The sequence below is a fragment of the Takifugu flavidus genome, chromosome 3 (assembly GCF_003711565.1).
Source record: "Takifugu flavidus isolate HTHZ2018 chromosome 3, ASM371156v2, whole genome shotgun sequence".
Taxonomy (NCBI): Eukaryota; Metazoa; Chordata; class Actinopteri; order Tetraodontiformes; family Tetraodontidae; genus Takifugu; species Takifugu flavidus.
The window spans coordinates 9,388,510-9,409,238 of NC_079522.1; the positions used below are offsets into that span (position 1 = coordinate 9,388,510).

Below are 20,729 nucleotides of genomic sequence, written 5' to 3' on the forward strand. Positions count from 1 at the left end.
GTTACTGCATTACCAGTTCAGCAACTGGAACTGAGAGTTTTTGTTTCAGACGATTTTTATTGTGGGCCTCCAGAAAACTGGATGGGACAGTTCAAATGAGAGAAGAGAAAAATATCACCGTTCTAGCGCTATTCTGCGGTGAGAACAGCAGAAAATAAGCTAAATTTACCTGCCCCTGTCATGGGGAAAGTGGGGCCGAACTGGACGGGGACTCGTCACTCATGACGTTACTTATAATGGCGGGAGTTTACTTCGTAAGGGGACTAGTTACTCATGACGTTACTTATAATGGCGGGAGTTTCCTTCGTAAGGGGACTCGTTACTCATGACGTTACTTATAATGGCAGGAGTTTCCTTCGTAAGGGGACTCGTTACTCTTGACGTTACTTAAAATGGCGGGAGTTTCCTTCGTAAGGGGACTCGTCACTCATGACGTTACTTAAAATGGCGGGAGTTTCCTTCGTAAGGGGACTCGTCACTCATGGCGTTACTTAAAATGGCGGGAGTTTCCTTCGTAAACTTAAATAAAAACATCGCCATATTGACGTTTGATGTTAGCTAATTGCTACCGTCTGTGTCTCGTTCAGCTCGATCGAAAAGCTCGCGCGACGCGCGCCAACGTGAAATTCATTGGTTCGATGGCTGGTGACGGTGATAAGGTTTGGGTCATCTGTCAACGTCTGACATTCATTTCGACATTTCGATTTCTCCTCATCATCCCCTTTTTAACATGACCTCGTTCCTGCTCTGTGTTGTTTGCTTTCATGTGGCCTCAGAGGAAGAGACTTTTTTATTTTCTTTCAGTATTGAATATTTCGGTCATAAATCTGTTTTCTGTTTGCTTATACTGTCTTAGTTTATAGTGAAAGATAACAGATTATGTCAAAAATTCTCCTGATTCTGATTTGTATTGGCTTTTTTTTAAGGGTGTCTTCTTTGTTTTGTCAGGACAGAAATGACTAATGTCAAATAATATGGTATCTAATAATATTTTTATGAACAACAGAAAGGGAAAAAAATCACGGAAGAAAGAGCGAAACTTTATTGTTTCTTTTATTTACCAACACTCTGAAATTAAAGCTAAGAAAAGACTCACAGCTAACATCATCTTCACAGAGCAAAATTAATGAATCAGAATGAAACTTCAAACTGCAGCAAAGCTCAGTCTTTGATTTGCTCCGACATAAATAAAAGTTCGGCTTCCCACAATCGACACAGCGCTGCCATCTATGCTAACCAGAGAATAATTGAGTCAGTAATTGCACGTTGCACCCTCTTATTGCATTAGTTACACCAACGTTTCAAACATGTACTGAAAAACACACTTACTGCAGTCAGATCCATACAACACAACAAAGTCTTTATCAAACCGAGCTAATTCACATTAGCATCCTGTATTATTCCCTGTTGGAATTCTTCTGTTTTATTACTCATTTGACGTAGACATGCACAAATGAATCAGAACGCCTGAGGAGTTCTTGCTAAAAAAAAAAAAAATCCTCTTAGCTATCAACTAACTGCTATTAATAAGCAAAATAATGCTAATATTTTTTTGTCTGATTAAACATTCTCTTTTAAAATACAAGCTACGACAGCTGAAAACCAATAGTAACACAAAGTCATGGTTTCAACGCTAACACTATAAGTACACGTCAAAATACTGTTGCCGGTAGACATTTCAAATACTGATTCCATGTTTTGGTGCTTCCAGATTTAGAGATTTTGTGAATTCACTCATTGTGATTTTTTTAAACCCTCATTTAAACATGCAAAATACGATGCTAGCATAGCTAACAAGAAAGCACTATACAGAAATATACTTAGCAATTAGCAGTATTTTGATTGAAGAAAGTCAGAGGGGTCTTTCTCAGCTGAGTCAGCTACTGCCAGAAAAACTGGGTGATCGTACATCTTCCCAGAAAGTCCAGTTTGTCCTCGGTGGACTGTGGAATGGAACGGAAAATGAAGGATGCGATTGGACAGTAACATTCAACAGCTGTTGTGTGCCAAAAGAACATGAGCTCAGCTGAAGGTTGAAACCAAAAATACAGCAGTATCGTCCCAACTCTCCCTTTCAAGACTGAACCAATCCAACCGCCCGTGTTCAGGAAGTACGAGCTGGCGTCATTCCAAACCAAATATGAATTTCCTTCTTTAAAAATGCAAAAACAAATTTGCAAAACCAAAAAGACATTCAAGCCTACTGTGTAAAATCAAAAGAGCAAACTGAAAAACACGACAAGATGAAACAATCTTAAAAAAGAGACTGAGAGGTCACGTCTGCCCAGGTTTCCCTAACCAACCCCTGAACATTCTCTCTGAACAGGAACATTCCTCCTCGGCTTTCACAAAACCTTCTGGCTTCGTCCAAACATTTTCTCCAGATTTTTACTCCCCACCATTTTGGAACCAGCCTAGATTTGCTCGGCTAGCAGTGAGGAGCTAATCAGCTTTGGGACAAAACAAGGAAGGCAAAAGGTTTGGACGTGATGTTTGGCATTAAAGTCCAAATGAGACCTCCCAGAACAGCAGAGACGGTCCAGGTCCACCAGCGTGACTGATTTGCCAAATCACAATAGCCTTCGTACAAAAACAAATACAGCATAATAATAAGCTAGAAAACAATCATTTAAATATATAGTTTGCATTTTAGCCACTAAAGTTCCACCAATTATCATTCATGCATCTATTTACTAATAACTGATCAAAGTTATTTGGTTTCTTTTTTTGTTTGTTTGTTTTCTTTAGCTTTTATCTGGGAAGGCCAGAGGACCAAAAAAGCAAAGATGTTTTGGGAAAAAGCACCGGGGTTATGCTAATGTTATCAGGACGGAACACCAAAGATATGCAACAACACAACACAAACACATGCAATATCAGCGTTGGAAGCTAACATGGGACGGGAGGCTCCAGGAGTGATACCATTGGCTAAAAAGGGTCATGTGATGCAGCAAAGACTCACAGGTGGTCGGATCAGATTTTTACGTAGACAAAGATGCAAATTAGGTCAAAAGCAGAACACTTCCGAAAAAAAGAAGCTTTTCACGTTATCAAAATGTGCTAATTCTGGCTACATCCCACCACACTCTGCCAATAGCATCACCAAGCAGCTGAAATACAAGACTATGCTCTAGAAAACAATCCACTAATATTCTTTTAAATGATGTTCGATGACGCTGCACTGACAGAGAGTAAGAAATATGAACACAAGTTTCTAATAAACATTCAACATGCTTCTCTAAAAAAAACTTAACAGAATTTCTCTTTTATTCAAACGGCTCTCTGAAATAAAATTGACCGCCGGACCTACAAACAGGGGTTAACCAGGGCGAGGAAAGGTGGTCACGCTTTGTTTCAGAGAGCAGCGTCAGAGTCGGAGGAGCTTCTTGGGTGTCTGCAGTCACTGGTCGTATAGAAAGGGTCAAACGGAGGAGCCAGTCACAGATCTTAGGATGTGGTCATGGAAGATGGATCGTTCCACATGGCCGCCACGTCTCGGAACCTGCAGGACACATAAAACAACTTCATTCAAAATCTGTGCGCCAAGTTCCCAAACACGTTAAACACTGTTAGCAACACATGTAGCCAAAAGCTAAAATCAGTTATATGCAGCATTCAAAAATAGAGAAACTGCGACTGCTCCTGCTGGGTGATGGAGATATTTTGATGGTCAAAATAAGGTCGACATTCAGGCCCAAAATGACAATCATGGCAAGTAGCCTGGTGTTTTTTCACGCTTTCCTCTGGCAAACACGACACGTGACCTCACCTTGCATTGATGAGGTACTGAGCCAGGCTGATGTTTGCAGGGGTCCCGGTGATGGTGATCTGACGCTCCGATGACCCTTCCATGGCATTAGCAATTTTGATCTGCGCCCCAGACATCTGACGGATCTCGTTGATTTTGGTTCCCTGGCGTCCGATTATGCAGCCTATTAGCTGGGAAGAAGACGAGGAGAAGAGGAAGGATGGTAGAATGTCAGTTCTGTCTGGATTTCTGTAGTTAGGAACCAGAACTCAGAGATAGCTAATCTTGCATTCCGATGGATCAAAGTCATGTGTTGGATTAAAGCACTCACATCATTGGGAATGGTGAGTTCATGAGTACTGGCCTGGTTACTGGCATCCAGACCTGCTGCTGAAGATAGGAAGTAGACACACACCAGGAGAATCACAGAAAACTCCAGTTGGGCACATAGAAGCATTTATCAGAGCTTATCTTTGCACCGTCTCTTTTGAACACAGTTTGTACGTGTAGGAGAGCCGCCTTCACACAGCGGCCATCTTCCTGGTATGTCATCAATCTGACTCTTCATTGGTTCACCAAAAACGTAATGGTGAGAACGCAGGCCATGTTTTCTGCTGTTGTGAGACAGCGGCTAACATTCTGCCACACCGCTAACATTACCATTGCTGTTTTAGGAAACATCATTTAAGCTCACCCCTGTGGTGAAGGGTCGTGGTTAGTGCTACCACCCAGTGGTTGACAATATTAAACAATCTAAATGTCCTGAAAATGTGTTTAGCACAATTTTTAACCCAATGTCTGTGTCTGTAATTACCCGCTATTCCCTATATAGTGCACTAGCAATATTTTGGAAGGGTGTCCGGATGTTGAGCAATTACCCTACTTAGTGCACTCAGTGTATCCCATAATGCATTTCAAGAAGTAGTTGGAAACTTTCTCCCAGTCGCACGTGAGAAGTTAGATATAGAGATAAGCTATTAGCTAGCCACTAAAAATTCCTTGATAATTGATCATTAAAATTAAGATTACTTGCCCGGCGTTGATGTTGCCCTTGTACGGATTTAATATGTATTGCTATGACACAGTGTAAAGTGCCATAGTTGAGTTAGCTTGGTATGTAGTGAGTAGTGAATGGGGAATTTTTTTTTTTTTTTATTTTTTCTTATCCCTTTCGGGGTTCCAGGGGAGGACGCTGGATCCGATCCCAGCTACATATGCACGAGGGCTGGGTCGACAGCTCATCGCAGGGCCGTATGTGAGCATTTCAGGGTTTGGTACCTTGCTGAAGGGTACCATGGTGTTGTTCTAAAGGTTCCTTGGCACCTCCCCCTGCTAAAAGAACACATCCCACATCTTGCCCACACCAGGGTTTGATCCCCTCCATTTCTCAGCCCAGTCCCCTGATTTCAGACACAGCCAATGGAAAAGAGACAAGGAACAAAGTGTTCTGATAAAGAGCCTTCATCCTGTTAGCTGACATGTGTTGGACTAGTTACAATGTTCCAGTTAGTATGATCCATGAAACCCTGGTGGATCCAGATCCAGATCAGGAGCCGTTATTGTTAAAACCTGTTCAAAATCAGACCAACGGTCCCTTTCTGTTAAAGGTTTTTTAAAGCAGGATTTCTACAGCACTCTTCAATGGTAATGTTAGTGAGCAAGGCACCCAAATGCTAACATTCGCTGTTCAGTAGAAGATGTGCTGAATTGTGACAAGCTGTCCACATTTATTATCTTTTGTCATTGAAAGTACGACATCCTTTACGCCAAGATGGCCGCCACGTGACAGAGCCTGGCTCAGCGCCAAATGTGGAATTCTACTCTGATTGGACGGTTGGATGAAAGTAGAATAAAAACTGAAGAAGAAGAGAAACCTCAACATTAACCAGAGCAGACCACCAGCAGGCCATGTCACTGACAGAAGAAGAGGAGGAAGAGAACGCGTTTGTGTCTACAGGTAAAAACGAGAGAAGGAGCTGTGGTGAACGGGGGCGTCGTGTAGGTGGGTACGTACCAGGGAAGGCAGGGGTGGTCTGTCCGAGGGGGGTAAAGGGGGTTTGCTGCATAGCCAACTGGTGGAGCTTGCTCAACTGCTGAGGGGGGGAGGAGGAGGACAGCAGAGCTATGATGTCATCGTTAAAACACACACACACGAGAGCTCTTGGACACACACACGCGCGCACGAAGATACACACTCACTGGCATACCCACGCCGGCCCACTCACACCCACACTCATTCGCACCCCCACACCACCAGTCCAGATCTGATCTGAGGACAGGTGAATGAACAGACGCTCATGCAGGACCTGGCCTGAGTCATGTGACCACGTGTGACCGGCTCGCAGATAATCAATAATCGGAAAATTAATTCGCTCATGAGTTCCACGTCCCAGTAAGTCAGGAATCACTCGGAGGGCTCGATTAAAATCGTGCTGAATTTGAGCACGAATGATCAGATAATAACGTAATCGTCGCTAATAATGTCGAGTGATCAGTGGCTGGTCCGAGCCAGTTTTTCTGTCCGTCCTGCACGGTCACATGTTCAAATGCAGTCCTGTGAGGCGGGAAGAGCGTAAATCCAAAAAGACGCATTTTCATATTAACAAAGAATATTAATATGAGCAGAAAGAGAGAGAGAGAGAGAGAGAGTGTGTGTGTGTGGGGGGGGGGGGGGACCAGGAAAGGTCACTCACATCTGGATGAGGGATGGCGTACTGTCCCTGAATGGTGTAAGCCTGCGAGGGGGACAAGAGCCCAGTGTTACGGCATGAGGTCATCGCTAAGGAAACAATAGTTAATACGAGTGTAACACAACTTTTCATCACTCAGATCCAGTTGAACTTCAACACAAGGGGGCAGACAGACAGACGGGAGGGGCAGGGGGTGGGAGGAGCATCCCTGACATGTGACCCATAAGATACAGACAGTTCACGGAGCCGCCGAGGGCAGAACCCAGCTAAAGTTTGTTCCATCCGCCAAGAAAGCAAAACGCTGTCGTCGCTATGTACAAAAACGCTATATGCTAGACATATATTTTACGAGATACTTTATTGCCCCCGAAGGGAAATTTGTGACTCCAAGCGCAGAGACAAGCTGTCGCCAGAGTTTAAAGGATAAAAGAGTGAAGTTGAGCATTAACACAAGAATAAATAAATCAAAACAACAATAATATCGGGTTTTAAGGAGCGCTGCTCACTTTGCTAACATCACGATTGTTCACAGACGTCTTGCTAAAACGAACAAAAGTGGCAACGTCATCACTGTTGCCGTTAATGCAAGTACTATCCTGCCCGGCACACACAAACGCACACCCACACAAAAGACGACCCATATTAATAAAAAAGGTGGATCATTGGCTTCCTGACGAAATTTGTAGATTTTCAGTCAGGTGAGTTTAGCCCCGCCCCCCAGCTCCTGATGTCAGCAGGCCTTTGCTCTGCCCAAAACCCTGGAACACATCAAACGTAAAGTTCTGGTCCAAGTGATGCGTGGTCTGGTCGGACTGGACACGCTAGACGACTGTGATGGATCATGCTAGTCAGGGTAGGTGGTGTTCGGAGTGGGAGGGGGGACAAGTGAGTAAAACCTGGTGTGACACTAACAGGCAGTGGCTGGTGCTGCAGTAAGAGGCTGAGGTTGGCTGTGGTCGCCCCCAGGGGGTCTGCTCTTACCTGGCCACCTGAAAAAATGACAGGGGTGGAGGCAGGCTTGGGGCGGTACGGGATGGTGGCACCTTTCGGTGGGGACTGAGGAGGGCAGAGGGGGAGAGAGTGGGGAGGAGGGGGTGTGGAGAGAGTGTTAAGAGAAAACAGTTGCATCAAGTGAGACCAGGAAGGGGGGCGGTGCCTGAGGGAGGACGACTCGTGACTAGTGCTCTTCAACGTGTTCATGCTGACAGGAAACACCTGAGACGTCACCTGATGTACCTGCAACGCTTTCAACTGGATAATGATGAGCTACAACAGCGGTAACGGAGCTCCGCACCAACACTTACAGTCGAGTCACACGGCTGCTAGCATCCGTGGCCGGTGCCATCGCGAAGGATCGTCTGGCTGTGCGGATAATCAGTTATCAATAAGATCATCGGTTATCATTATTATCCAAACAGGAATGACAGTGACAAGCGCAGCCTCATCCACATCCAACAACACCAGTCCAGTTCCAGCACACAGAATACAGAACCAGGCAAGTTCCTCTTCTAGCATTAGCTGACTGGCTATCAGAACTAGCGCAGGTTCCAGACATGTTCTTGTAAATAAGCAGAACCCCCATCTGGACTGAGTTATTCTCGGCTGGACCTCAGCCTGGCCCTGTGCTGGCGCCTGAGCCTGCTACAGTTAGTTAGCATCAGTTAGCATGGAGAACATTGGTGGATGTGGTGCTGTGATTGAAGTATCCAGGTTAGCTTGTACCTCCAGCATCACCACACAGATCTGTTTGACACACTGGATGATGGCCTCGGGGGTCCCAGAGATGGTCACGGCCCTCTCTGTGGAGTTTGGCAGCATGTCTCCTGCCACCTGGACCTGAGCACCTGTGGACTGAACGCAGGAGAAGCAAAACAGGTCACCTGCGTTCCATTTTGATAACTTGATTAGTTTGTTTTCAGTGAAGGCGGCGCCCATCTTCGCTCCGGTACCTCTCTCATTTCCTTGATTTTGGAACCTCCTTTTCCGATGAGGGATCCACACTGGCTGGCCGGGACCACCAACCTCAGGGTCACTGGAGGCTTACTGGTGGCTGGACTGTTGCTCATGGAATTGATTATATCCTGAGGACACAAAAGAGTTCAATTACACCAGGAAGTCATTCCAAACTGCGGTGAACACATGACACGAGGAGCGCCTGTGTCTGCCCGTGCGAGTCCACCTCCTCGAACTTGTAGGCGATCATGGCGAAGGCTTTGAAGATGGCGTCGGTCGGCCCAGTGATGGTGACGATGCGTTCGGGACAGTTCCCCTCTGAGATATTGATGCGGGCGCCACTCTGTCAGCCATTAAAACAAGAGAAGAAGACGACCGTCAGAAAAAGGGCGATGCGCTGACAACAACATGCTAATGCTCCCACATACATCTTCCCGCATTTTCTTCACAGTTTCTCCTTTCTGGAAGCCAGACAAGAACACGAGTGAGAACGTGAAACTAGCCACGCTGAAGCAGCAGCGTCGGGGATGTTTTTACCTTTCCGATGATGCTGCCGACTTCCTGCAGAGACAGGAAAACACAGTTAAACCCAAGTTTCAGGACAGCAAAGACTGAACCTGGCGCTCGGCCGGTCGTACCTTCCCGTGCATCAGGAGTCTGATGGTGAGCGTCACGTTGAGTCCACCTTCTGACTGGACCTTGATGGGCTCCATCTCTGGCCTGGTTATGAGGATGGGGGGTGTGGTCAGTGCAAGAGAGTGGCGCTGGAGTCAGCTGACGGGTGACCTGCCCACACCAGATGGCAGTGCGTTAGAAAAGCAGGCGCCAGGCCTCCCCCTGCAGGCTGGCTCTAGTATAGCACCTATAAGCTCCACCCACTGCGTGTTCGCTGCGAGACCCTGTCATTTACGAGCCCTGACCTATTTCAGCCAACAAAACCAGTCTGTACCAGTTCCAATAGTATCAAAGAAGATTCACATACACAAAATAAATTCAATAAACGCAATGAAAGAGGCTGCAAAAGTGACCTTTTAATATTTATGGATGACTGAGCCACCAAAAATGAGATTCTCATTGACTGAGTTCCTTCACATTAGTCTCCTTTTTTTTTTAAATCCTGGAAGTAATTTTCTGAGTTCAGACGTGCGTCTACGTGCATTTCTCCCTGGGGGGGTGGGGGGTGGAATCTGCCAGGTGGTAGTTCCAAATACAGCCAGCTGGGGGCAGTGCAGCACTCTAGTGAATGTTTGGTTTACTGGCTGTTGGAAACAATCGGACACAATCAGAAACAATTAGTGACTCAGATTCGGATGGAACCTGAAAATGATCAAATATGAGACAGCAAAGTTGCCAGTCAACAGAAATACTTTTTTTTTATTCTGGGGGAGCAGCAGTCGGCAGCCGGATTCTAACTTCATCATCTCTTCTATCAATATTATCATAAAGACGGTATGGACAGCAGCTGAGAGCAATCACGTGACCTGTTGCTATGGTGAATTATAAATCTCATAATTGACACCACAACCGTGATCCAGTAAAACATTTGCTTCTGCCTAAAGAAAAAAAACATTATGGCACATGTTCCTTTCTGTGCTAAATGTTAGCACTTTTTCACTATATTATTTAGCAGCACTGCATGTTAGCTGTGGCAGGTTTTAGCTGTGGCAGGTTATAGCTGTGGTGATAGCTGTGGCAGGTTATAGCTGTGGTGGATGTTAGCGGTGGCAGGTTATAGCTGTGGTGGATGTTAGCTGTGGCAGGTTATAGCTGTGGTGAATGTTAGCTGTGGCAGGTTATAGCTGTGGTGGATGTTAGCAGTGGCAGGTTATAGCTGCCGCTGTATTTTAATGGCAGGTATAAAGTTGGTTTGTCAACACAGAAATTGCTGTTGTAGTAAGGTGGAGTTTGGTTCAGCAAAAAGAGCATTATCAGTGATGTTACACTGTGTGTCTGTACAGTTATTTTGCACATGTGTTGTTTGTACCTGCTGTTTGTTCATGTTCATGTATGTGGTGTTACCTCTGCCGAGAAGGTTATGTGTTTTTGTGTCCATTTGTCTGACTTTAAGCAAAATAACTGAAAAAGAAATGAACAGATTTTCCTGAATTTTTCAGAAAATTGAAAGAACACCTCACAAAATTTACCGTGATGTCCCGGAATCCAGGAGGGACTTTCCTCCCTTGATCTTCCAAAGATCAAAGCCAAGGGCATTGACCATAGAACCACCTGTTATGTAACTAGGGGTGTAACTCACAACGACCTGCTCGGCAGAGGTGTCCGCTCTCCGAGTGTTGTGTCATTTGCATGTGTTGCCTGTATATGTTTACATGCATGTTAACATACTTTGTATATGTTTACATGTATGTTAACATGTTTTGTATGTGCTGTCTGCACATGTTGAATTTGTTCAGCGGGCACTGACCCCTACCCCGCAGACTGAACACAACCCTGCGGAACACCGTCGCTGCGGGAGGCTTTCGGGCCACCAACCATGATATAGGAAGTTCTTCTGGTCGGAGCTGATCCAGTTTACTTTGAACCCACCCTTGGACCGGGGGATCCTAACCCTGGTTATGATTTGGGTTGACCTCTCAGGGAGGGTTCTAATCTGTGGTGGGTGGGATGTTGGGTGGGCAGATGCTGGTTTCAGAGCTGAGGACATGGATTCTGGATGCTGCTGCCAGCTGTCTCTGCAATCTCCCAGAGGAGACCAGATTACATAAAAAGCCTTAATCTGGCTTTAAGACTAAAGCCAGCGCAGCAGCGCAGGGGGCTGATGATGGGATTCACCAGAGCTGTGCCCAGGGTATCGGCACGAGAGTTTAAAATATATGTTTTAAAAGTGGTCAAAGGCAGAAGGTGCTGGGCTTGTTTGTTAGATGTAAAGAGGCTGTAGATTCAGGTCAGTCTGAATAAACGTCCTGGAACAGAGCAGAATTAGGTCAAGGCTCTCTGAATCATAAGAGCTTCCAGCAAACAGCCACAGCTGCTTTATCTCCCAGCTCAGAGTCCGTTTCACAGCGTCCTGCTCCGCACCATCGTCTCCCGAGCCTCCAATCTGCATTCATTTACCACGTTCTTCAGACAGGAAGTCAGAGGAGACCCTGCAGACGGCAACGCGGGGCCATTTCTCATGACATCTGAGGGGAAAGTGGGTCATGCGCAGTGAGGAGGAGCAGCTAGCCTCCTCCTCCTCCTCCTCCTCCTCTATGGCAGCTATTGAATTAATCGTGCTTTATGCTCTGATGAAGAACACAGAGCACAAAATGGCGCCCCCCCCCTTCCCATCGTCTCTGGACAGAAGAGTCAGAGAGGTGGAAATGATGGAGTTCAGACAGAGTTTGAAAAGTGTTTCATGAGAAAGACATGAAGAAGAGGCTGAAGAAGCCTGAAGCGTTTAAATTTAGCGTCCGCCCTTGAATGTGGACACTTCAGAGTCAAAACTCTGGGCAAAATGTCCAAAATCTTTTTTCTTTTTCTTTTTTTTTCTCATTTAAGAGAAGAAATAAATCAGAATGAAGCCAAAATCAAGACAGAAGAGCCGCAGCAGCAGCAGCTTAATCCAGGCCAGAGCTGCCGGCATCTGTCATGATCCACGTTTAGGATCCGAAAAGTTAGAACTCATCGGAACCAGGGTTTTCTGGTTTCCATGGAAACCAACCACTTTCTTAATTCATCTCTTCTTTTTTTTTTTTTAATGGAAATTGATTTTCTCTTCAGTCCAGCCAAATGGTCCTTTTGCTCAACATTTGTGCGGCAATTAAAACTGAACTAAAGGGGAACCAGGAGAACAGGGGGGCCGGGGGCCAGAGCCAGGGGTGGGGGCCAGAGCCAGTGTCCAGAACCGGGGCAAACGGGGTTGGTTTTAATGTGATTGACTTTGCTTTCAGAACATTCAAGCGGACGCTCACTTTGCTGTCTGGGTGGACGTGTTGCGGTGGGTTGGAGGGGGGGTGCGCAGTACCCCATCGGCCTTCGTATGCATCGTTATGACAGCCCACTCCAGAGCTGTCAGCCCGCATCAGCAGCGCAGTGTCCTGATCCCTCGGCCCAGATCTTCTTCCAGCCCAAAGAAGCCAAACGAGCGCTCGCTTCACTGCTCACTGTCGCCGTGCTGCGCTGCCATCGCGGCGCTAACAGCCCAGGATCGCGTCGGCCATTTTAGATTTGCCACAGTTTGTAACGTGAGATCACTGTTTGTCACAAAGTCATGGCTTCCCCCCCCCGAAGGGGCACTTGCTAAATGTCCTGTAGTAGCACAAATAGCTGAAATACACTCATATCTTTTTTTTGTTTTAATTTCTTCTGCTAGCAAACAGCAGCGGGCTGCTAACGTCATTATGACGATAATTGGAATAACGACAACATTCGCAATTTCAATGATGAGACCGCTGAGACAACAAACACAAAACAATAGGGTCATCGGAGCGCCGGGCGCCGAATCGACCGAGCAGAAAACGAACTTTTTCTGTTGGAACCGCCGAACACGATTGGCCACAAAAACAGACAAATTAGATTATGGGTCCGTGTGTCGCGCCGTCGTCGGGTTAAAGCGCCCATCGTCCAGCAGCTGGAGTTAACCAACGATGTTACACAACCAGCGGTGACCACGTTTCAACTTTGTCGCTTTTAAAACTCCACAAATGCTTTCAGACACAATCTGAAGTATTTGGCCACATTCGGCGTTTAATTGAGAAATCAAAACAAATGTTGGGTTTTACCTTTTCGCCGCGCAGAATCCACTGATGACGACTACTTTCGACACTGAAGATTAAAAATCGCAGAAGGCAGAGGGATTTTTCTTTTTCTTTTTTTTTTTTTACCTCTTCCCTTCGCTCTGCCCAGGAAAATCCGAGCCACCTTATTGGTCCACAACTACGGGTCACACTGGCGACCACGTGACCATTCTGCGCTCAGACGACAAAACCAAAGCGTTTCCTTACGCTGTTGTTAGCCTGCGCTGCTGAGTGAAAGCTGAAATACGCCATATGATGAGGCATAATCTGCCCGCCCCCCCCCACCCGGGCAGAGGGGATGCTGCAGCCTGACTGGGTGGTCGCCTCAGGGGGCACTTGACCGTCCCCGTCCACCAAACTCTCATCTTTAAGTTCCCGTTCACACTCGCCCTCCTGCAACCAAACACGTGGGCCGCCCACATCTGGCCGACCTCGCGGATGTTTAATCTGCCTCCGTTTGTGCGGAATTCCAGAGATTTGCAGCATCCCAGCCTGATTTTCAATCCAGCACAAATCCAGGCCTCGTGTCTGATGGATACTTGATAATCTGGCATTATTATGACGCAGAAGGCAGCGTGGATTAGGGGCAACACTGACAATAAAGTTGCCTCTCATCTGTTTCGCTGTGGCATCAACGGGATTGTCCCGCTTTTCCATTTTACACCGAAACGAGTCAAAAACGAGCGAAATTCAGCTGCCCGTCCGAGTGTAAATTAACCCCAGGGATTAAAAACACAAGTAGAGCATCAAATCTGCTCCACATTCAATTAAGGACAAGTGTGTGTGCGTGTGTGTGCGCGCGCGTGTGTGTGTTGTGTGTGTTGTGTGGGCCGGGGGGGTATGTCTGTGTGTGCGGTGGGGGCGTCTGTGTGTCTGTGTGTGATAGGTCTCCGAGTGGATGTGTGTTCTTGTACATGCTACATATTTAATGATAACATACTCATTTTACCAGTAAAGTGAGGACATTTTGGGAATGTCAGGATATTTTTTCCTGGTCAACACAACATTAAACAGCTGCTTGTGGGTTCTGACTTATTGGAGGTTTTGAGGTTAGACTTGGGTTTAGGTTCAGGTCAGGGATGGTTAAGGTTAGGGGAGGCGGCTGGACTTTGAACCACTTCCTGGTGTTTCTAGAACGTCGATGGTTCCTGGATGAGGTCGAGGGTTCGAAGACACGACCAGGCTCAGAGGGAGGAAGCGAGGGGTGCATTGGTGCTGCTCAGCACCAAGATGACAGAACGCAGCACCCGTTCCCTCGGCCGTGGCCGCCAGCAAGGTGACACATTGGCCACGCCCCCAAGAGGCTCCAGCACATGACTGGATTGTGTCCTCGCTCAGGCGTGTGTTTCCATCAAGCTGGTTGTTTCCTGATGAGGCAGACGGGCGTGAAGGAGAGTTGATCAATCAGCTGTTTTGATCCAACCCGATCCAAAAGAACAGGAAGGTCACATCTGGAGGTCCAGCTCATCCTGAACCTTCAGCCCCTTTGGGACTCAAAATAATGGCCTCCTCCAGAATTGATGTCATCAGAAACGTAACAGGAGGAAACTTTTGTCGCATTTTTGGCAATTTAAAAATCTGTTTATCGAAGAAAAATCTACGGATATCGGGTTCTAATAGTACTGCAGTAATCTTGGAACAGTAGTACAGTAATCCTCTAACAGTACTACAGTAATTCTCTAACAGTACTGCAGTAATCCTCCAACAGTACTGCAGTAATCCTCCATCAGTACTGCAGTAATCTTGGAACAGTAGTACAGTAATCCTCTAACAGTACTGCAGTAATCCTCCAACAGTACTGCAGTAATCCTCCAACAGTACTGTAGTAATCCTCCATCAGTACTGCAGTAATCTTGGAACAGTAGTACAGTAATCCTCTAACAGTACTGCAGTAATCCTCTATCAGTACTGCAGTAATCCTCTATCAGTACTGCAGTAATCCTCCAACAGTACTGCAGTAATCCTCTATCAGTACTGCAGTAATCTTGGAACAGTACTACAGTAATCCTTTAACAGTACTGCATTAATCTTCTATAGTACTGCAGTAATCTTGGAACAGTACTACAGTAATTCTCTAACAGTACTGCATTAATCTTCTAATAGTACTGCAGTAATCTTGGAACAGTACTACAGTAATCCTCTAACAGTACTGCATTAATCTTCTAATAGTACTGCAGTAATCTTCTAATGGTACTACAGTAATCTTCTAATAGTACTGCAGTAATCTTTTAATAGTACTACAGTAATCCTTTATCAGTACTGCAGCAGTCCAGTTACAGAACTGCAGTAATCCTCTAACAGTACTGCAGTAATCTTCTAATAGTACTACAGTAATCCTTTATCAGTACTGCAGCAGTCCAGTATCAGAACTGCAGTAATCCTCTAACAGTACTGCAGTAATCTTTTAATAGTACTAAAGTAATCTTCTAATAGTACTGCACTGCAGTAATTTTCTAACAGTATTGCAGTAATCCTCTAACAGTATTGCAGTAATCCTCTAACAGTATTGCAGTAATCCTCTATCAGTACTGCAGTAATCCTCTAATAGTACTACAGTAATCTTCTAATAGTACTGCACTGCAGTAATCTTCTAACAGTACTGCAGTAATCCTTTTACAGTACTACAGTAATCCTCTAACAGTACTGCAGTAATCCTCTATCAGTACTGCAGTAATCCTGTAACAGTACTGCAGTAATCCTCTAACAGTACTGCAGTAATCCTCTAACAGTACTGCAGTAATCCTGTAACAGTACTGCAGTAATCCTCTAACAGTACTGCAGTAATCCTCTAACAGTACTACAGTAATCCTCTAACAGTACTGCAGTAATCCTGTGGGGCTATGTTAGCGACGTTAGCATGTCGGAGGCTCTTTAAACATGAATGAGGTGAAAAGGCTTTTAAAATGCAGCTGATGTTCTGGGCTGCTGGGCGGAGCCACGGTGGCGGCCTGGAACAGCTCTGAAAGCTTTGGGTGCGCGGCGTTAATGGAAAATATGGCCTGAGCCCATGACGCAGTGGATGCAGCAGTAATGGGGCCACGCTGCCCGCGGCTAACGCTCCTGTTTGTGTGACCTCCGATTGTTTACTCTGCAGCGGAGCTGCAGACGCCACACAAAAATATTCCGATGATCCAAGAATGATCAACATCAGGTTCGTGTTTAAAAATCAGGACCTTCCAAAACTACCTTGATCACTTACTGAAACCAGATTGTTTAATCTGATTGATTCACTCGTCTCCCGTTGCCTTTTGTTTTCATCCCTTTAATAATCTGATTGTTCTCCTCTCAGCTCAGAATTGTGATTGTAAAGTTTACAAACGGTGTTAATCTGTTTTTGATATTTTACCAGATTAACAACAGCAGAGTGAAATCAGGCTTTATTATCTTTGATAATCTGGTTTGTAATAATTTAGCCTGCTTAAATTGAGAGACACGACTCATCTCAGGAGTCGTCCCAACTTCAGCATCTTCCCTCCAGCCGTCAAGGCCGCCCGCCATTACCCACAATCCCCGGCAGTGTTGCTGCCTTTGATGCACATCAATAATCTGAACCATCAACCCAGAATATTGATCCTTCTACAAAGTCCGATGCTGTTGACGATTGCACGCGTACACACACGCACACACACGCACACACACACACACACACACACACACACACTCACACACACACACACCATCAGAACTAAAGCCCTGACCCTGACAGGACCCAACTCTAACATTCCAACTAAGTCTGGAAACTCAAACACACCTTTGAATTAGGAGGATCGGAAAAAATGTTCTACAGGAAAATGTCCACACAGAGTTGATCTCCGATTGCATCAAACCTGATCTCCAGCATCGCCGCAGGGAGGCGCCTTCTGCTCTCCAGCTGTCAACCAGACATTTGTGCGTCGACGTTTGGGTTTTCATTAACTGATGTTTACGAGGGATTTCATCCATTTCCATTAACGTGTGGGACGGTGCAAACTTACTTGTTAATTATCAAAGTTTTTATATGCTAGTGCTGTTAATCTGAGAGTCCTAATTGGACAAAGGCACCAGAAATGACCAGTGTGCGGCCTCACTTTCTCTAATCGGCACACGTCGGCGCTCGATCACGTGACAGCAACAGCGCGGCGGTGCTATGGCGACCTCTGCTGGGAGAAAGGCGGCGGTGCAGAAGAGAGACAGGCGAACGGATGGATGGATGGATGGATGGATGGATTGATAAGGCAGGTCTCTGCCCCCCACCTCCCGGTTTAAACAGCTAAACAGACCGGACCAGCCGCCAGTGTGGCAGCGGGCTCGGCGAGGATGAAGACCGAATATTGGTGACGATGCCCGGAGAACCTGCGCAGCGGAAGCCGTGAAGACAGAGGCGAACCGTGCGGAGGGAGCAGCGGAGGAGGCGGACACAGACAGCGGCTATGAGCGCCTCTGCTCTGCTGGAGCCCGGGCTGCTGCTGCTGCTGCTGCTGCCGCTCAGCTGCTGGACGGTCGGCGCCAGTAAGTCCGTGTCATTATTCCCATTCATTCATGTCATTATTCCCATTCATTCATGTCATTATTCCCATTCATTCAGTCGTCATCGTCACAGGGAAAATGCTGCCGTCTCTGCGTTGATTTTGAGCAGCACCAGTCACAGATCTGGGATCAGTCCAGCCAGGGCGGATCAACACCTGCATCAATCATCTCACCAAACATTAACTTTGGAGAAGAAACTGCTCAATCATTCATTTATTCATCTTTTCCCCACTCAATCCGTCGGAATTGGAACTGAAAGGATTGACTGCAGACAGAATCAGTGAAACCATGGAAATCAAAGCCTGAACAGAAACAAATGTAAGGACACGATTTGAGATTTACAAAGTCCACACATTAAATATAGTAAAAATAGTTTCATTTCTGCTCCTGGTGCAGCTTTTTTGAACCCAAATATTCATCAATACAGTCAGAACACACCTTGAGAGAGAGAGAGAGAGAGTGTGAGTGTGTGTGTGTGCGTGCGTGCGTGCGTGCGTGTGTGTGTGTGTGTGTGTTCCTTCATATCAGGATGGAAAGTATTGATCAGCTAATAAAGCTGAAAGCCACGGCTTTACCGAGGGAACGATCGTGTTTAATTTTTTAAAAAGCTTCTCTGTCATCATCAATTCCAGCTCCTGGGAAGATAAATCTTCGTCTGACAGAGTAATCTAATTACTTTGATGCTCCTCAGGTCTGGGAACAGCTGAACGTGGAATCTTCCAGAACAACCCGTTACCTCTGCAAACGTGTCTAATGAACCTCCCTCTGCCTCTCTCTTTTTCTGTGTGTGTGTGTGTGTGTGTGTGTGTGTGTGTGTGTGTGTGTGTGTGTGTGTGAGATCAGCAGTTCCAGCCGCTCCTGTTAATGTTTCCGTGACCCAGCTGAGATCAAAGTCAGCCTTAGTGACTTGGAATGTTCCTCAAGGAGACACCGTCATCGGATACTCCATCTCCCAACAGGTACTGCCAGAGTGTGTGTGTGTGTGCGTGTGTGTGCACGTGCATGCGTGCGTGTGATTCGTGGATCTGTTTAATATGATCGTATATTAATCTATAATGATCATCTGTGAAACAAAACGAATTAATTCAAGTGTCAAGATGAAAGATAATGATGATATGTGTGTGTGTGTGTGTGTGTGTGTGTGTGTGTGTGTGTGCGCGCGTGCGTGTGTGTAGAGGCAGGATGGTCTGATGCAACGTTCCATCAGAGAGGTGAACACGTCGAGCCATCGGTGTGCTCTTTGGGATCTGGATGAAGACACACACTACAGTGTGCAGGTGAACTCACACACACACACACACACACACACACACACACACACACACACACACCACACACACACACACACACACACACACACACAGACAAAGTCAGCCTTCCTGTGTTGTTAATATGGTTCCAGCTGTCAGATTTCTGCCTCCGCTTCAGTGATGTCACCATCAATCTAACCTTTGACCTCTGCTCTTCAGGTCCAGTCCATAGGTCCTCACGGGGACAGTCAGCCGAGCGCCGCGGTCCACTTCAGAACCCTGGAGAAGACCGACTACCCAGCCGGAGTCCTGGAGCACCGTAATATGCTACCTGTTAACATGACTTGTACACATGATGGCGTCCAGGCGACCACATTCATGGATGTTTGTGTAGATGAACCAGCGATGGAAGGTCTGAGTCCTCACCTCCAGACAGGAGAGCTGCTCATCATCACCACGGTGCTGCTCCTGTGGGCAGGTGTGTGTCCGTGTGTGTGTGTGTGTGTGTGTGGGAGTGTGTGTGTCTGTCGCTCACTGTTATTCACCTCTGTCTTCCTTCTGAACCTCCAGCCGTCATCGCGCTCTTCTGTCGACAGTATGACATCATCAAAGACAGCGAATCCACCAGCACGAAGGAGAAGACCAAAAGGCCGCTTGGCCACACACCCGCCGCCTCCTTCTACCACACCTCAGCCAGCGGCTCGCCCGTGTTCCAGAATGGAGCCGTTCCCGGCAGCAGGGTGACTCAGTCCACTCAGACGTTTCATCAGTCGCCTGGAAACGCTTGTTATCACAGCTCAGCTGCATTTAAGAGCTGCTCACGTGGTGAACAAGTGCTTTAGGTCCAGACCGTGAAATTGTTCAGGCTCTTTATTTAGTTTTCTCTTCAAGGACAGTTACACACACACAATACACACACACACACACCTTATTTCCTGTTTGTGTCTGAAGATCAGGAGTCATGTGATCCTAGCCCCAACAAAATATCAATCCATTAAGTCACATGACTGTGTAGGTGTTTAACACAAGTGAATGTGTGTGTGTGTAGCTTTACAGACCTTCATCGACCATCAGCATCATGCCCGGCTGCTGAAGCTCCGCCCCCCCGATGGTCACCTCTCCTGGTTCTGTTGCCTTGCCTCAGTTGCATGTTGCTAACAGGAGGTGCTACTGAAAGACTTTAGTGAACTGTTGACTTCAGGACCCTGGACGTTGTTGCCGCTGCTCCTCAGGCGATGGTGGCGTCTGTTGTCATTGGTTGGCCCACTAACGGTCTCTGCAGGGGACCAGTCTCACCTGAGGGGTTCCTCAGGTGTGCTGTCGGCTTCTGTGAGCCCAGACTCGTGGGGGATGACAGGGACTGTGGTGAGAGGGAAACATGGTGAAGAATAAATCTGAAGAAATCTGCTGGTTAACAACGCAGAGGGCTCAGACTGATCATTCACCGTCCGTCTCCTCTGGAGCAAATTTTATTTTTCATTCCTGTAAATAAATAAAAATCTCTCCTTTAAATGTTAAGCTTTCTAGAGGTGGTGTTAAATCCCTTGGTTTAACTCTATGGTTGGTAAGTTCTAAACTAAATCCACAAGGTTTTATAATCCTTGATCCTTATTTGGATGCAGATTTGGAAGCTGATCCTTTTGAAAACTGACTACAATGCTAACAAAATTCCACTCAAACTTGTGATTATAGCAGAATCTGCAATTATCTTTAATATGTAATATATGCTATTATTATGACTACAATTTCTTTCACGCGTTTTTTGTAAATGACAGAATTTTACAGTTGTTTTAAATGCATCCCAGCATTTAAAACGGTGTTTCAAGTCGGTTTGAAACGCTCCTTT

At 46.2% G+C, this 20,729-nt stretch overlaps 2 protein-coding genes across 12 annotated transcripts; one reads left to right on the forward strand and one right to left on the reverse strand.

The window, feature by feature from the left end:
- Nucleotides 1-1,019: 1,019 nt before the first annotated feature.
- On the reverse strand, nt 1,020-13,478 carry LOC130522474 (poly(rC)-binding protein 3-like). 7 transcript variants are annotated; one of them, XM_057026894.1, is made up of 13 exons: nt 13,113-13,475; nt 9,030-9,177; nt 8,929-8,952; nt 8,820-8,852; nt 8,618-8,734; nt 8,388-8,519; nt 8,161-8,289; nt 7,351-7,494; nt 6,442-6,483; nt 5,763-5,838; nt 4,080-4,135; nt 3,770-3,939; nt 1,020-3,502 (listed from the first exon to the last, which is right to left on the reverse strand). In XM_057026894.1, the coding sequence occupies exons 2-13, from the start codon at nt 9,102-9,104 to the stop codon at nt 3,448-3,450; spliced, it is 1,053 nt and encodes a 350-aa protein (XP_056882874.1). In that variant the 5' UTR covers nt 9,105-9,177; nt 13,113-13,475; the 3' UTR covers nt 1,020-3,447. The 7 variants fall into 7 exon arrangements, with proteins under 7 accessions (XP_056882874.1, XP_056882873.1, XP_056882872.1 ...); XM_057026893.1 differs by having other exon boundaries at nt 5,763-5,841; XM_057026892.1 differs by having other exon boundaries at nt 4,080-4,138; nt 13,113-13,472.
- Nucleotides 13,479-15,797: 2,319 nt separating this feature from the next.
- On the forward strand, nt 15,798-20,401 carry LOC130523293 (fibronectin type III domain-containing protein 4-like). 5 transcript variants are annotated; one of them, XM_057028428.1, is made up of 7 exons: nt 16,837-17,615; nt 18,477-18,592; nt 18,809-18,910; nt 19,103-19,202; nt 19,278-19,361; nt 19,454-19,623; nt 19,932-20,401. In XM_057028428.1, exons 1-7 carry the CDS (start codon nt 17,537-17,539, stop codon nt 19,974-19,976), a joined length of 696 nt encoding a protein of 231 aa, XP_056884408.1. In that variant the 5' UTR covers nt 16,837-17,536; the 3' UTR covers nt 19,977-20,401. The 5 variants fall into 5 exon arrangements, with proteins under 5 accessions (XP_056884405.1, XP_056884404.1, XP_056884406.1 ...); XM_057028426.1 differs by having other exon boundaries at nt 16,795-17,615; nt 19,103-19,361; XM_057028427.1 differs by having other exon boundaries at nt 16,825-17,615; nt 19,454-20,401.
- Nucleotides 20,402-20,729: the final 328 nt, after the last annotated feature.

What these genes read in the sequence shown, in the direction of transcription:
- LOC130522474 (XM_057026891.1), bottom strand. Translation starts at nt 9,104, where the DNA reads ATGGAGCCCATCAAGGTCCAGTCAGAAGGTGGACTCAACGTGACGCTC. An exon ending in AAATCAAGGAAATGAGAGAG is followed by an intron (nt 8,290 to 8,387) that starts GTACCGGAGCGA and finishes TCCTGCGTTCAG; the next exon opens with TCCACAGGTGCTCAGGTCCA. An exon ending in TGCAGCACCAGCCACTGCCT is followed by an intron (nt 6,484 to 7,350) that starts GTTAGTGTCACA and finishes TCCCCCTCGCAG; the next exon opens with GCTTACACCATTCAGGGACA.
- LOC130523293 (XM_057028424.1), top strand. Translation starts at nt 17,537, where the DNA reads ATGAGCGCCTCTGCTCTGCTGGAGCCCGGGCTGCTGCTGCTGCTGCTG. An exon ending in ACACACACTACAGTGTGCAG is followed by an intron (nt 18,911 to 19,102) that starts GTGAACTCACAC and finishes TCTGCTCTTCAG; the next exon opens with GTCCAGTCCATAGGTCCTCA. An exon ending in GGTGCTGCTCCTGTGGGCAG is followed by an intron (nt 19,362 to 19,453) that starts GTGTGTGTCCGT and finishes CTGAACCTCCAG; the next exon opens with CCGTCATCGCGCTCTTCTGT.